Genomic DNA, 16,361 nt, shown 5'->3' on the forward strand with positions numbered 1-16,361 from the left:
TTGAGCCTCCTGCTTCGCCAAGGCAAGAAGAGCCTTGTCTGTGTGTGTAGCCAGCCATGAAGTTCTTCCTCGTGTCCATCCTTGTGTTCCAGCTTGTGCCCTGCTGTTTTCCCTGGGACTCATTCCTTGCCTGATCCTGACCCTGCACGTGGAGTCTCCCAGGCTGGCTTCTGTCAGGGCTCAGCCAGAGGGACCCCTGGGTGGGAGGCTGTGCGTCCATCACCCTGGATAGGAACTTTCATATCCCTCAGCACTTCCTGTCAGACCTAGTGCGTTTTCCAAGTGGGGCTCAAGGGACTGGAAAGGGATCACCCCACATCCTCCGCCTTCTTGGAGGAAAATTCCATAACTTACCCCAACTGTGTGCAAGTCCTCATGTCCCCCCATCACATCACGTCTATGAGAAGTGACACTGCAGAGAGCCTAAAGCTAATGTATTGATCTTCCAGCAAAGGCTTAACCAAGCTCTGATGTCCAACATGCTCCCCTGACTCTCCCCATGCAGGCAAAGCACTCTTGCCTGACATCTGGGCTGAAGACCCCTGTGGCCAAAGAAACCTTCCCTGCACTCCTCACCACCATCACGACCTCCATCTCTACTTTCACTCTTAGGACTTTGATGATGATGGTGATGACAATGATGATGACGATGGTGGTGGTGATGGTGGTGGTGATGATGATGGTGGTGATGATGGTGATGGTGGTGGTGATGGTGATGGTGGTGATGATGGTGGTGGTGATGATGATGGTGGTGATGATGGTGATAGTGGTGGTGATGGTGGTGATGATGGTGGTGGTGATGATGGTGATGGTGGTGATGATGATGGTGATGATGGTGGTGATGATGGTGGTGATGATGGTGGTGGTGATGGTGATGATGATGGTGGTGATGATGGTGATGGTGGTGGTGATGGTGGTGATGATGGTGATGATGATGGTGGTGATGATGGTGGTGATGATGGTGGTGGTGATGGTGATGATGATGGTGATGATGATGGTGGTGATGATGGTGACAGTGGTGGTGATGGTGGTGGTGGTAATTTGGGAGCCTTTAATGTCTGGGTTCAAATTCTGGTTCATGACTGAAAGCTATGTGACTTTGGTCAATTTGTTCAACCTCTATGTACTTCAGTGTCCTCATTTATAAAATGAGGATGAAAAAGGATGGATCTCATCGTGTTGTTATGACAATTAAATGTCCAGATAGAAAGATAGTACTCTGGTAGTTGACGAGCCCTCAGTAACTCTAACTATCATTGTCATTGTCATCATCCCCTAGTCACAGTGTTTGATCAAGGATGAGCAAATAACCCAAGTGAGTCCAACCAGAGTGAACCCTGGGATTTCACTAGGGTGGTCTCACTAGGGTGAGATCACACCCTGGTAGAGTGTGATGGGAGCTTCAGTTCCAAGCCATCTTGCCACCCCAGGGCGTGAGCCTGGCCAAGGACAGCAGAGCTGAGGGAGGGAGGGTCCTGGAAGAGCATCTGAAACCCTAGGTCAAGCTGTGTTTGCCCTTTTCAACCACATGAGTAAAGCCCTTTCTTTTACGTAAGCCAGTTGAGTTGGGTTTAGATCCTTCACAACAGAAAGGAACCCAATAGATTCTTGTGAGCCTCTAAAGAGTTTTGAGGGCAGGTGATAAATGAAGGATTAGCCATGCAAGGTCTGAAGAGTGAGGTAAGGAGGGAAGGGAGGACCTGCGGTGTTGGCTTGAGCTTCCTCACAGCATGGGGTACAGGTTCCAGAACTGGCCCATCTCCCCTTGCCCTCCAGACCAGGGTCGCCATGTACACCCATATAGGTTGTACACTGCACAACTCCAGGAGGCACCAACCTTCAGCACTTAGGCTTTCCAGCCTATATTTGGAGGGATGATTTAGAATCTCTAAAGGTCAGCTCAGGTCAGGCTAAGTCATCAGTTCTCTGGAAATATCTGAAATTAGGCTTAAAGAGTAACCTGAACAAGAAAGATAAGAAAGTCCAGGGGTAACATATATCTGTGGAGACAGGAAAAGAACAGATGGGTGAAGTTTATGGGTGAGAGGGAATGGGGAGTGGTGGAGACTGTGGCAGGGGAGGGCATACTCGGCCTAAAGGTGTTCAAATGCCTAGACCTTCCATCTGCCAAAAAAGTGAGCCCACAGCAGAATTCAGATCCAGTTTGGAATCTTTGAAATAGAGACTCTGCAGCTTAGGCAGGGAGGGTGTCTCACGGCTCCCATGGAGCCTGGTGCCCAGTAAACACACAGACCCGAGTTAACCTGAGACTCAAGACAAGTGTGGTCTCTGAAGGACCGGAAGGTGGGGCACCTGTGTATGAGTCCAGAGAGTTATAAACATGACAGCTGGTGCCTTCTGAGTCCTGCCAACAGCCAGTGCTCTTACAGGTCACTGCAGAGATATCTACTGCCTGCAAACACCTGGGTGCCCCCCTCACTGCCCAGCCCTTTCTGGTGTTTTGGGGACCCATGTGGCTGCTCTGCCTTGTGTCACTTCAGGACTGCTGAGTGACGAGGTGGGGCATTCCCTCCCAGCTCCCTTTTACACTGCGGGGGCAACCAATGACGTTCTGGATGGAAGACCTTCCACTGGCCAGGATCCCTGAATGACCACACGGAGCAGAGTCCCACCCGGATCCCCGACGGGCGGCACGGGCAAGGAGTAAAACGGTACTGTGGTGAGCACTGCACTGTCACAGCACAGTCCAGCCTAGCGTGACGAAAGCCTAAGCATTTTCAAAACAGGACAAAGCAACAGAGCGGGAAACAGCTTCAAAAGCAGCAACAGCTCCTGGGAGCATGGAATTGCGTCTGAGCCCCTCTTCCAGCCGCTCCTAAGACCCACCCACCTCCTGTCCTCCAGGAGATATTGGCTCAACCTTCCTTCAGTTGGCAAATACTCCAATCGCTGTCCTTTCAACACACTCCTTCTGCCCAAGTCAGCCGAAGCCGAAGTTGGGTGTCTGCCATTTGCAACAACAGCAGAAGAAAACCTGACCAATCCAAGCTCATGTCTGGGTTCTCCGTAACCATAGTTAAGTTCTAGAGTTCCGAGGAGCTCAGGAAACGCTTGCTGGATAAACAAAGAAATGAAGGGCAGTGTGGTGCCTGACAGCTGCCAGAACCAGACTCCTCAGGGGTCATTTCTTGCCAGAGCAGGTGGTTGGTGGCACCAGCCCTGACTGAGGGGCAGCGAGGAGCTTGGGAGGTAGCATCGAGCTTCAAGGCACAGGGAACCAGAGAGCCTGGGGCCCACCCCCTCCTCTGTGGCTTGCATGGGCTTTTGACAGGGTCATTTCAGATTGCACTCCTTCAGTAAGTTGTGCCTTATGGCAGAAGACTCAACCTGGATTAAGCAAAAAGGGAATATATTGAATCTTGTGTATTTGAAGTCCACACATAGATCTCGCTTCAGGTACAGCTGGATCCAGAAGTTAAAAAAATGTCTTCAGGTCTCCTTACTCAGCTTCCTCCATCCATTCCCTAGCAGGCATTCCCCATGTGATGGCAAGACCCCAGCTGACACCTGCCTTCCCCCAAGACCTGAGGGAAAGAGGGAACCTGCCTCCCATGGTTACCACCTGGGTCATGTGCCCATCCCTGGACCAATCACTGGGGACAGAAATGGGATGTCCCAATTGGCAAAGCTTGACTGACACACTCATACCTGGAGCCAGAGATGGAGTTAACACCTCCCTAATTTCAAAGAGTCAGTGTAGGAGAGGAAGGATTCCCCAGAGGAAAATCAGGGTGCCATTACCAAACACATGAAGGACAACAGATGTGGGACAATTCTCACTGTCCACTAAATAGCCACCCATGCCCCTCTTTCCAGCTCACAGAGCCTCATTTTGTTCCATAAGAGGCAGAAACTCCTGGGCCACAGGAAAGACTGACCACCCAATGCCAGCCTTATGATATGTGGTCTACCAAATTAGTAAATACACACCCCTTGCCAGATTGCCCTCTCTACGTGGGCACTGCAGTGAGGACGTGATGCCTAGAGCTGCATGTTGTATCTACAAACCATCAAGTAAGAGAAATAAAAGCCAATGCTGCGCGTCATGTTCTATTTCTTGACTGTTACACGGGCAACATGGAACACATAACATTTTGTGAGAATTTACTGAACCCTGCACTTTTCCACCTGGGGAAAGCTAAGAATTGCAATTAAGAACTGGTAACACCTACCAACTGAAAGTCTTGTATCAGTTCAACTAAGAGATTAAGTGAATTAACATGTGAAAAGTGTTTGGAATCACGTCTGATAAATTCTCGGGGAGTGATAGCTGTTAGCGTCATCACCATCACCACTCCTGCTGGCCTAACATGCAACGCTTCCTCCGTGGGGAAGCTTCTCTTGGCCCCACATTCCTCTCCAGATACTTCCCACTCCATGGTCCCCCTCACCGTTAAACTCGTTGATTCTGCCTTAACGTCACATCCACAGCTACCAGCCATGGTTTCCACCACTTTCCATGGCAGAAACTGGTAATGAGACAGGAGGAAAGGGGCAGGGCACAGCCATTCAAGGAATGACACAGCAATTAACACCAAGAGGCGGAAGATTCAACTCCCATTGGACCCTGAGCTTCATTATACGCTCACTGTAACATATCAGCATGGGAAATTGGCTCTCCCTCAGGCGCCATGGCAGTTCCGAGGCTGACCAGAAAAGGTCAAGAAGTGGGCGGTGGCCCAGCTCCTGGGAATCCCCTCCCCTTCCCCAAAAGTAGCAGGAATAATCCTCCCACTCGCTAGCGTTTGAAGCTACCGAGTCCGTGAAAACTAGCAAACCCCATACCTTGTGGCCGCTCTGTCTGCTGAGTGAGACAGCCTGCCCTCTGTCTACGGAGTGTGCATCTCTGAATAAATCTACTTTTACTCAGTTGTGGCTGACTCTTGACTTCTTTCCTGCACGAAGCCAAGGACCCACACTTGGCAGGGCGCATCCCAGGGACTCAGCCAAGACCTGGGATGTGGTCATCCTCTCACCCACATCTTTCCTGTATCAGTAACTTGGAGTGTGAGGCCTTGTTAATACTCATCTCCACTTGCTGACTGCAGGCCCCCGAGGACCAGGTCTGTGCCTCTAGAGGTCACCACCACCTCCACTGCACACAAAGATGTTCTGAAAGTTGTGCAGAACCAACAACTTGCTCCCGCAGGCTGGCAGAGCAGACCTGTGCTGGTCCCTAACTGGTGGGCTCATCACAGTCCGTGCCTGAGGCACCCAGCCATAGCCAAGCGGCTATGGGAGATCTTTTCTGAGCCTGGCTGCATGGACCCTCCACCCTGCTCATCCCCATTTGCATCAGTCAACTAGTGCACAAAGTGCTGAGTAACAAACAGCCCCAAGAGCCCAGCCTCTTGAAACAGCAAGTATAGTTCATGTGTTTGGAGGTTGGCTGAACTGCTCACTTCAACTGGAATCACCCATTCCAGGTGTGTCTCGCCCTCCCTGTCCTCCTGGATCCAGTGGGCCACCCTGGGCATGGCCTTCTCACGGCCCTGGCAGAGGCACAAGAGAACAAGTGGAAACACACGGGGTCTCTTGGGTCTAGGCTCAGAGTGGGCACTTGGTCACTTCCATCCTTCCCATGGACAAAGGCAAGGCATAGCAGGACCCAGGATGGGGTTTCCAGGACGGGGAGCAACGTCCCACCATCCGAGTAGTGGCCTGTAGGCATTTCCTGTGGCCACAAACTTGGTGGCTTAAAGCAACAGACAGCCATTCTCTCACAGTCCTGGAAGCTAGAGGTCCTAGATCCAGGTGTCAGGAGGGCTGCGCTTCCTCTGACAGCTCTGAAAAGACTGCCTCTTTGCTGCTGACCTGAACTTGGCAGACTGAGACTTGCACCCATCACCTCCCCAGGGAAAGCCAGTCTGAGTCCATTCCGGCCCGAGGCCCAGTTGGACATCTAAAGTTCCACAGCAGAGTAAGCCAGCCTGGGTCTGGGTTTCTGTTACCTCCAAGCGGAAGAGCCCTGCGGCCCCCTCCTCCCTCCCACAGGCTGCCCCCCACCACCTGCCCTGCATACCGCTCAGGGCCAGGTTGGAGGGCAGGGTCCACGCAGACAGGGCCTGCCTGCCTTCCCGTTCTTGCATGAGCCTCCCATTCCTCCCCCAAGGCTAGCCCTGCTGGATGACACCCTCCAGGGAGAGTCAGGAAGTCAGGACGCCTGGGTCACCCCAGACAAAGGCCACTTATGGCCCCCACTGTGCGCCGCCACCGAGTCAGGCCCACAACCTCTGTTCTGGAGACAACGTGCCCCTGAAGGACAGGAGACCAAGACGGCAGGAGGGCACCCGATCCTGGAGAGGCCTCGGGCCCCCGAGGTGCACTGTCTGTGGGATTGGGTGCCAAAGCCTGACCTTCCACGGTGGACAGCTGGGGTGGTGGGGACAGCCCTGATGGGCGTGGCCTGTGTGTCTCTAGGGCGGCCAGGAGTCTGGGTGGCAGCTTTCAAGATGCAGAGCCCAGACAAACCCAGGGTCCAGAGGGGACCTCTCGCCACCCCCGCCTGCAGGACACAGCCATCCCACAGAGTCTGGCCCTTCCTCAGGACCCCAGGAGGTGGCCAGAGATGGACGGAAGCCCCCAGGGCTGCAGCCTGGAGCTGCCCGAGCTGCCTGGAGGTGGGGGGTGGGGGGTGCTGGATCGTAACTCTGTGCGTGACTGCAGCAGGCCGGGCGCCTTGCGGGGGTCCCCGGAGGTGAACTGGCCGCTCTTGCTCTCACTTCTGTTGGCCAGAGCACACGGCTGTCTCATGTGGGCAGCCCTGACCCGCCACCCGGTAAGGGGAATTCTGAGAAATGTTCCCACCTGGCTGAGTCCACCCAGCACGAAGCCACCAACTTCGGGGAGAAGTGACATCTGAGTTAGGAGTGATGAAGTGGGAGGGTGCGGACACGGCAGGACGGGTGGGGGTCAGGACAGCTGGGCTGATCCTGTGGAGCAGGAATTAGGGGAAGGGGCACACTTGGGATGAGGACACCCCAAATTTCAATCCCTTGGATACACACCATTGGACTGGCATCGCCTGGGAGACCTGCTGTGACGAGTGGGAATGCAGTCCCCAAACCTTTACTTCCCGTTTGTAGTAGGCCCACACACCTGCCCCTGCCACATAACCACAGTGCCCCCTCCCCCAACTGGAGTGGAAGGCATCAGCTTCCTGCCCTATGAGTGATGGCTTTGGCCGAGTGACTTGCTTTAGACAGGATGTCGCCCGATGAGGCTTAAAGCACAGGCTTTCCATGTGCCCGTGCGGCATGGCTCGGCCCCGTGAAGATGCCTCAGGTGGCTTACTTCTTGCAGCCTGAATCCCAGAGACAGAGCCTTGAGACAGACCTGAACTTGACCCATAGTCTGACGCAGAGCCCCTCTAGAAACCCACAGCCTTGTGGGAAAGAAAGAAAGAGTTGATATTCTAAGACACAGAGATTCTGGGGGCTGTTTGTCACACAGCATTATCGTGACGGGAGCTAGGACATCTGCCCGTTCCTGAGCCAGGAAAGCGAGGAGCATCTCAGTGAGCTGTCCACCTCCCCAAGACTGCATCCCTGGAAGTAGGCTACATAGCCAGAAAGAGGTGGGATGGATACTGGGAAGGCTGAAACCAAACCACCATGATGGAGCAAAGAGCTGGCTCACAGATGTGGCACCAGGGCTGGCCTGTTAGCCAGAATTCATTTTCTGGCTGTCATCCTACAAGTAAAAAGTGTGTCTGAACCCCAAAGGGCTTCCGGCTCTGATGATTTATAGGGCCTGAATCAGAGCTGTGAGGGCACATTGAATTTTGAATACAATTCCACATCAATTAACTTTGCTCTGAGCCTTACAGAAAAGCAGGGACTCTAAAGCTAACCGGAACAGAGAAGACTGATGTGAGCCTATGGGCCACCCTGGAAGCAAGCCATTTCCAACAATGGCTTTCAGAGCTCTGCGGGGGCGGGCGCTCTACTGTGTGTGGTGACTGGGTGAGGGTCTGGGCTGCAGGTGGTGACCAGGTGAGGACCTGGCTCTGGGAGTGGGAACCAAGTGAAGGCTGGGCTTCAGGCCACACAGCAGTGGGCCAGCACTTTCAAGGTAGGCTGAGGGTGGGGAGAGGCTTCTCTCTGACAGCGTCCTGCCCTTGGGAAGGGGTCCCATTTCCCTGATTGGAGTCCTCAGGGATGGGAGGAGGCAGAAGGAGAGACCTGGGCCGGCTGCAGACTGGAACCCTGAGCCCTGAGCCCCAGGGGCCTGGGAGGAGCTAGTGAGAGGCTGGGGAGAAGAGGGAGGAAGTCAATGTCATTGAGAGCCACGCTGCCGGGGAGGTGGAGCAGGGCGTTAAAGGAGCCCACCCTCAGGGACCCTGGTTTGTTGCACATGAACAAGAGGGGCGCTGTTGGAGGCACACAGCCTCTGGCCCCCAGCCTCCCAGCCCCAGCCCGTTGGAAATGCAAATTTTTGAGCCCCAAGTAGGACCAGGACCAGATGAGTCTGGTATGTTACCAAGCCTCCGTCCCTGTGTGACTCCAGGCCTCACCTGGACCACACACCACAGAGGGTATCGCGTCACACCTGGCCCCCTCCCCCTGTCTGACACAGAGAAGCTGGGTCATTTGCCCACAGTCCCGTGAGAGGAGCTGAGGTTGGAATCCAGGCAATATTCCATTTCAGATTAAAGGTAATAAATAAAATGTGCAATTCTGTTCTTCAGTTGCACGAGCCACATCTCAAGGGTTCAAGGACCCTGTGCGACTGGTGGCCACCAGACTGGACGGCAGAGATCTAGCAAGTTCCCATCACTAGCGTGATCTAGAAGCTTAGTCACTTTGGGCTTCCACACCCCACACCCGCCAGACCCTCCAGGAAGAAGAGGGCAAAGTTGTATGCAAGCGAACAAGTCAGAACAAAAAGCAGAGCAGGCCGGGCCCCCCGCCACACCCACCACACCAGCCGGGAGCCAAGGACACGGAGCTCAGCCCCACAGGCCCCTGTAAATCCTGGGGAGGAGGCTCGGAGTCCTGGCAGGTGTCTAATCATTCCTGTACCATCTGCATGGTTGAGGGGTTGGAGGGCGGGGGTTGATGCACACAAGTCAGGCAGGCCGGATTCTGCCCTGACCACCTGCCCTGCCTCTCTCCTGAGGGTAGGTTTTCTGTGCCCAGAATCCTGAGGAGATGGAAGCTGATCCCTGAGGTGCTGGCTAGCCCCCTGGAAATGAATCAAAAAAGGGAAAACACCTCGGGGGGCTCCTCCTGGGGGAGAGCTAAGGATCCCAGAGAAGATGCCCCACATAGGGGTCTACAGAAACCCCATCCTTCACCTTGAATACACATCTAAGCATCTTCAAGAACAGGTGATCAGGGAGGAGGGTATAGTTCAAGTGGTAGAATGCATGCTTAGCATGCACGAGGTTCTGGGTTCAATCCCCAGTATCTCTTCTAAAAACAAATAAACCTAACTACCCCCTCAAATTAAAAAAAAAAAAAAAGAAGAACAGATGAGCAGATACAGGAGTTTCTGTCCTTGAAAACTTCATCAGCAGAACTCAAACTTTCCCAAGCATTTTTCTAGGAAAGTGGGGAAGGGGTGGCAAGAAAGGACCCACTGGAAGCCCCTTGCAGTCCCCACGATCAGCGGCCCAGGATACACAGAGGCCTGAGGGGCCCCTGGGGACGGGCAGGCAGGCCCAGTGTTACCCCTAGGACTCCCCCCTACCACCCCCATCCCAACACACACATTTTCTGGCCTTCTGTCCTCAGAGGGGAATTAGGGCCTCAGGAATGCAGAGGAAGTTTTCTGTCCTCCTAACAAGGCTCTTAAAAATCAAAAGGAGGCTGCTGGGGGGAGTCAGAGTTATACGAAAACCTGCAAGGGGAAAAGGAAGAGGGGGAGGGGACCCTGCCCCCACCCCGGGGAGGCTAGGAGGTGGGGGAGGTTCCCAGAGCAGAGAGCCTGAAGGGGTGGGCCTGGGTGGACTGGAGGCCAGCAGCTCTGGGGGCCTGGGATCCCCACCCCCTGTATCCAGAAGTCTGTGGAGCTGCCTTCCCAACTACTCCCAGGGACGACCCTGACAACTGTCTGTGACAACCCAGACCACGCAGCTCCCTACCCTGCACACCCTAGGGCCCTGGGACGGCTGGCTCCTTCTCATCTGCTAGGTCTCAGCTCAGATTGTCACTCCTTGGAGAGGCCTTCCGGGACTACCCCATGCCAGCTTTCTATGACACCTCCCTATTGTGTTTTCTTCATGTGATCCTTTGATATTATCTTATTTGGCTCTGTGTTCAGGTTCTCTCTCACTTATAACAGGGCCGTCTGTCTCATCCATTAGTGCATCACAAACAGCGCAGGATGTACGGCATTTGGTAAATATGTGTTGAATGAATTAATGACCTTAAGATTTGAGGAAGACAGTGGCCACTCCCCACTTGCAGTGGGTCCTTGCCGCAGTCTCCCCTGGGTGAAAGAGGAAGTTCCTCCTTATTTCTAGCTTTCAGCTCTCCAGCTGCCCTTTCTCATTGTTCCCTCCCTGATGCAGCCTTCAGTGGAGAGCGGTTCCAGCAGCGCAAGCCACTGTCTCTATGCAAACCAGGCAGCCCACCCAGGGTGGTGAGGTGGCCCCCATAGGGCACAGTCCATGGTCCCGGGCTCTAGTCTTGGGAGCGCTGCCTTACTATAAAGCCTGGCGAACTTGACCCAGGAAGAGGGTGAAGAGATGCACTTCGTGTAGAACTCCCCCTCTTCACCCCTCCTGCCCCCAAGACTAGAACTCAGAGGTCGGGGTTGCCTGAGCAGGGAGCGGTGGAGAGCACCAGGAGCCGCGGAGGGGCAGGACCAGCCTTCAGGGAGACCCCGGGGTAGGGGAGCAGGGCACACGCGAAGAAGCCCTGGACTGGGGTCCAGGGTAATGAGGGGGCCGTGAAACCCTCACATGGCTTTCACACACCTCCACTCTTGGGGGGGTGGTCGGTCCCCCCTCACGAGCCGAGTAAGACCCTTACCTCCTGCCCCCGTATTAGGAGTGGTGGCGAGGACGCCTCACGCATAGCCCGCCATCATGGGTGGGGACGAGGACGCCCCATCCTTGCTCCCCTGCCCCCAGCTTGGGAGTGACGGTGAGCGCGCCCCTTCAGTCCATATGTCTAGTATGGCTGGAGGGGCCTCCCACTTTTCTGTTCATGCGCTCCCTTAAATGGGATCTTTAAATAGATTCTTTCGGAATGAGGCCGCGGCTGCGGAGGTGCAAAGACGCCCCCAACTCCGCAACGGGAAGAAAGGGTAGCGCTCCAGCTTCCCACACCTCCCACGTGCGGGGATGCCCGCCCAGGTGCACCCGGAGGGACGGGAAGGGGCAAGGCCTCCTAGCGCCCTCCCCGAGGGGCGGGGCCGGGGCGGGGCCGGAGGCGGGGCGATGGAGCAAGGCCGCAGGGGCAGAGCGTGGCTGGGCGGGACCGTGAGGGGCGGGGCCGGGCCGGGGCGGGGCGGGGCTCGCGTCGGCCCTGCTGGAGTGCCCACTTCCTCTGGCGCCCGCCGCCTGGCGGAAGTACGTCAGTTGTTATCCGCTCGGGGCGCCGCTGCCGCCGCCGCCTCACGAGCCCCGGCGCCTCAGCCCGGGTCCGCGCCCCGCCCGCCCGCCCGCCGGGCCTCCGCCCAGCCTCTGCCCGCTGCCAGCCGCGCATGGGGCGTGCCCCCGGGGCCGCGGCCGGTGGCCGCTGAGCGCCGGCCGCCCCGCCGATGCGCGCGGCCGCCCGCGCCGGGGCGCCCAGGCCGCGCCGGGCCCGGGGCTAAGGCCCCCTGCGCGGCATGTCCGGCCCGACCCGCCACCCGCCGCCGCCCAGGGCCCGAGTCCGCGCGGTCTGCACCGAGCCCGGCGGTGCCGCGTAGCGCAGCGGCAGCGGAGCGGGAGCCCGACGGCGCGGCCGCAAGGTCACCGGGCGCCATGGAGGCCAAGGTCCGCCAGAGCCGGCGCTCACGCGCGCAGCGGGACCGCGGCCGGCGCCGGGAGGCGGCCCGCGACTCCCGCGACCAGAGCGCGTCGTCGGGTGACGAGCCCGAGCCCGGGCCCGGCAAGGAGAACACGGGCCTGCCCCGCGCGCCCCCGCCCCGCGCCGCCGCCGCGCGCCCCCCGCGCCGCCGCCGCCGCGAGTCCAGCTCGCAGGAGGAGGAGGTCATCGACGGCTTCGCCATCGCCAGCTTCAGCACGCTGGAGGCCTTGGAGGTAGGTGGGCCCCCGCGAGCACGCTGCGGCCAGAGTCGCGAGCGGGGCTCCCCCGGGCCATCGGGACACCCACCCCCCAGGGCTCCGCGGGCTGCGTGGGCCCCGCGTGTCTTCCGGGTTGCTCTTGAAGGACCCTGGAGCCTGCGGTTGGTGCAGGGATGTTTGTGTCTTGAGGCTGTGACTTAAAAATCTCTAAATTGCACTGTCCGCAATGGGTCTGTCTAGCTACTCAGTCGGCCTTTTTTTCAGTTGTGTTTCTGTTGCCAAGATATCACTCTGTTTAGTTCGGGATGTGCTAGGGAGGTGGACACTGCTGGACTTGGAGGTGAAGGTGATAAAATGGATACTTAGGGGATTCTTCCTGTTCCTCTCCTCCCGTCTGAGGTCTCTGTTCAGATGGGGAGAGGGACGGTCATATTTTAGCTCCCTCTCTGGGACCACTGTTTGCTGCGTGGTTAATAGGATGCCAAAAAAATACTGCTTGTCTGGTTGACTTGACATGGACTGTATTTGTTGAGCAAATACTTCCCTTCTTGCCTGAACCCAAGTGAGTGGAGAAGGAAATGAATGCTGTCAGAGGTGGCAAGTGGACTGGTTGGGTAGCTGCTGTCTCCTAGAACTGGCAGGCCCCAGAACCCTGTGAGCCTCAGCCAGCCAGCCTACCCCTCCACCCTCCAGGGGCCCCATGCAGCACTTACTTTGGGGGACCCGCATCTGCTGGGTTTGGGGTCCCAGGGACTGCTCAGTTAGCAGCTCCCCTTCCCTTTCCCTGGGGCTTGGAGGCCAGCGACCTAGGATTCCCCAGTCTCAGAGGCTGAGCTCTAGGAGAGGGGAAGTCCCCATACTGCAGATCCCTGCAGTGAGCTCTCTCCAGGGGGCGGGGGTGCCTGGTCTGTAGAGAGCCTCAGGGTCAGGCGCTTGCAGCCAGGGGGAGGTGGCCCAGGGACAGGTTTGCTGCTTTCTGTCTGGGCACATGGGTGCACAAGGGTGGGGCACCTGCGTCCGAGCTTGTGCTAACACACAGCTCCAGGATCCTCTGTTGTGCACATCTGGAAAGCCTGAGATGGCTCCTGGGCCGAGGGGTCCTCAGCTGACGCGCTTTGGTGGCGTATGGGGGCACCTGCCTTGGCTCTTTATTGGGGAGGGGTGGCCCCAGGGCCGAGTTTTCCACCTTTGTACAAGCCAGGTCTTGCCCTGCAGCCTCTAAGAGTGGATACACCACCTGCCTTCCAGATGTAACCACTCTGTCAGGTGGAGGGAAAAAGAACCCTAACTGCAGCCTCCAAGGTTCTATGCTCCATCAGCTGCTCTGACAGCTGGACTCTGGCACCAGCCCGTCAGCCTCTTTCAGGTTATGCCTCAGGGCCTCCATACTTGCTGTTCCCTCTGCCTTGGTCACTTGGTACCTTCCTGTCTCAGCACGGATGTCTCTCAGAGAGCCTCTCGGGCCTGACGCAGCATCCCTTTCCCCCCACAGGTCCTTCTCCCCATGTTATTTTATATACTTTCTTTCCTGTCAGTTCCCATTCTCTCCCATGCTGTCTTGTAATTTGCTCACTCAAAACAGGTGCTCTCCCCACCAGAACTAGTAGCTCTGGCATCTTGTCTGTGTGTGTGTCCTGTGGGGTCCTAGTGCCCCAGACATGGTTGTGGAGTGAACTAGTGAGAGGAGAAACCGAAGTTCAGGGCGGCTGCGCCCAAGGTCACTCACGGGCCCTGGCGAAATGAGCCTGGTCCACTCACTGCCTGCGGTGGCTCTGGCTGTACCTCTCCTGTATCAGGGGACACAAAATACAGCTTTGGGTTTAGGGGACTTCTGCAGGCTCAGACCAGACGAGACTGAGCCTCCCTTCTGCTTGGCATTCACACAGACGCATCACCCTGGGGCCGCTCCGTGTGCCTTTCTCTGCCCTTCTGAGCCAGGGAGAGGGCTGCTGCCTTGGAAAGTACGGGGCTTCTGGGCAAGTCATGACTTCTAGATCGGCCTGCTTGTTTGGCCTCATTTCTTGCTGAAGTGTAGTGGTTTTCCCCCAGAGTTCAGATAACTCACGATGGCTAGCGTGCAGCGATCGAGGACTTGGCCAGCGCTGTTTGGAGCCTGCTTGTCCCCACTGCACAGATAGGGACTCTGAGGCCCAGCGCCGTGAGTGTCATGGCTTTGGCCTGCCCAGTCTCAGATCTCTGCCAGGCCCTCAGGAGTCTGTCTTGGCCTCCATGTGGACATAAGCTGCCACCCTGGGAGCATAAACAACCAAATGTCAAGTGTAGACCCGTCAGGAGGTGGGACCATGCAGAGTGCCAGTGTCCCTCAAGTCCTCCTTTGTCCTGATGTGGTCCTCCCCACCCCCCACACCCCAGTAGGCCCCCCGCCCTCTGTGCCCTGGGAAGGCCTCCTCCCACCCTGTTCCCCAGGCAGACCTCCCACCCACCATGTCCCAGGCAGGTGCCAGACTCCCCCACTCTCAGCCCCATGTACTGCTGCTTTTCTGTGTCTGCCCCTGAGGGACAATGAGACAGATCCCTGCCTCTGGGGCAGCTGGGAGGGTCACCGGCCACTTCTGTTAAGTGCTGTGGGCAGAGCAGGCACTCTGTAATGTGGTGGCGATATTGTCAGCTGAGAAAGAGCCCCTAGGTGTGGCCTGACTCAGGATGTGTCAACAGGTCTGGGGATAGAGTTGTCTCCATTGGAGCCCTGGGTTGGACGGCTGGAGTCCAGTGTCTGAGCTGAGGGTGTGCAGAGGCCACAGTCTGGGCACGGGGTCACACCCCTGAACCCTGTCCCACATCAGCTTTCTGATTCTCCATTAATCAGGGTAGGGGCCGTGAGCAGGTAGCAGTGGGATGGGGTCTTGTGTTGGGGCTCTATTTTCTGTTCTCAGGGACATTTGGCATGGACCAATGGACAACTCTTGCTGTCTCTCTGGTTCCTGTGACATCTCTGCCTCCTGGTGTGTTGACCAGAGGTGATGGAGAGGCCCTTGGGGGACAGGCCAGAGCAGCGCTGTGGTTCTCTACCTAGATCTGCCCTTCTTCCCTATGACAAAAGCCACTCTTGGACTGCAGGGCAGGTTGTGCAGGCCCCTGGGTGTCCCAGGAGATCCACCTTGCAGGCAGAATTAGGACAGGCCTGGCAGACCTACGTGTGCCTCTTGGTTGCCCTCGGGGTTGGCTGCACAATGCTCCGGCCCTTGCTCCTCAGTGCTCTGTCTGTGCAGGTCTAGAGGGTTTGCCACTAGCACCCAGTGGAAACCACCCTTCTGGTTTGGCATCCGTATGATTCCTTGTTGGTTTGCTTTTCAAACAGTAAAACACTTTTACCTGGTTCAGAGGAATCAAGCTCTATGGAAAAGCGTATTTTGGAAAAAGTCGACTCCAAACTAGCCTCCTTCAGTAACTACTCTCACCAGCTCTTGGTGAGCATGTTTCCGGGGCATGTTACACAGCTGTCACCATACCGACTTGCAGTCTCTCCTTTTTTGTTGAAGGCAAAGATCATTCACCACATCTGTACCCATGTCTGGGAGGTGTGTACCCAGGAACAGAGATGGAAAGGAAAACACCCCAAGTTTTAGCTGTGGTCACAGGTGACTTCCTTTCTCTAATTCTGCTTCCTACTTTCTGATCAACATATGTTAACTTTTATAGCCCACAAAACGTACACCTGAAGCCACATGTGAACGACTCACTGAGAAACCCTGCTCCTCCCCCCACACACCACATCAGCAGGTGGGTGGGTGGTCCTGGTCTGGCCGCCCAGCTCCCAGCCTTCAGGGCTGTCCAGGGCTGCCCAGCGGCTTGCATTGCATTTCTGCTGAAAATAACGGAGCTCTTCCCAGCTTGGGATATGCGCCTCAAACCCGCTGACTGCAGCTGAGGGGCGGGTTTAGCTCTGGACATGGTCCCATGGTGGATGGGGTGGTCTGTGAAGGGAGCCAAGACTCCCCCGACCCTGGGTCACATCCAGTAGGCTCAGGACTGGTGGCGTCTCTGCAGGCAGGATTCCACATCCTTCAGGAGTAGGGAGCACGTGATCTGTGCTGGCTCTGGGTGCTCAGGGCCCAGAGTGTGGGGACCTGGGTGTAGCTCCACTGGCCCATGGATAGAAGGAAGCTCATGCTGTCGGTTTGTCTGGGGGTCCACGTAC

General features: G+C 56.6%; 1 protein-coding gene across 12 annotated transcripts in view; it reads left to right on the plus strand.

Moving 5' to 3' along the window:
* The first annotated feature begins 11,643 nt into the window (after positions 1-11,643).
* The window catches only part of FBRSL1 (fibrosin like 1), an 82,121-nt gene continuing 77,403 nt past the window's right edge, over positions 11,644-16,361 (plus strand). For 3 of the 12 annotated variants that reach the window (XM_072953508.1, XM_072953502.1, XM_072953504.1), the window contains exon 1: positions 11,649-12,217. In XM_072953508.1, the coding sequence (XP_072809609.1) occupies positions 11,939-12,217 (279 nt within the window). In that variant the 5' untranslated portion in view covers positions 11,649-11,938. Of the gene's footprint in view, positions 12,218-16,361 lie in introns of all 12 variants that reach the window. The other 9 variants (XM_072953514.1, XM_072953506.1, XM_072953513.1 and 6 more) reach the window with 5 other exon arrangements.

The sequence above is a fragment of the Vicugna pacos genome, chromosome 32, assembly GCF_048564905.1.
Source record: "Vicugna pacos chromosome 32, VicPac4, whole genome shotgun sequence".
NCBI lineage: Eukaryota > Metazoa > Chordata > Mammalia > Artiodactyla > Camelidae > Vicugna > Vicugna pacos.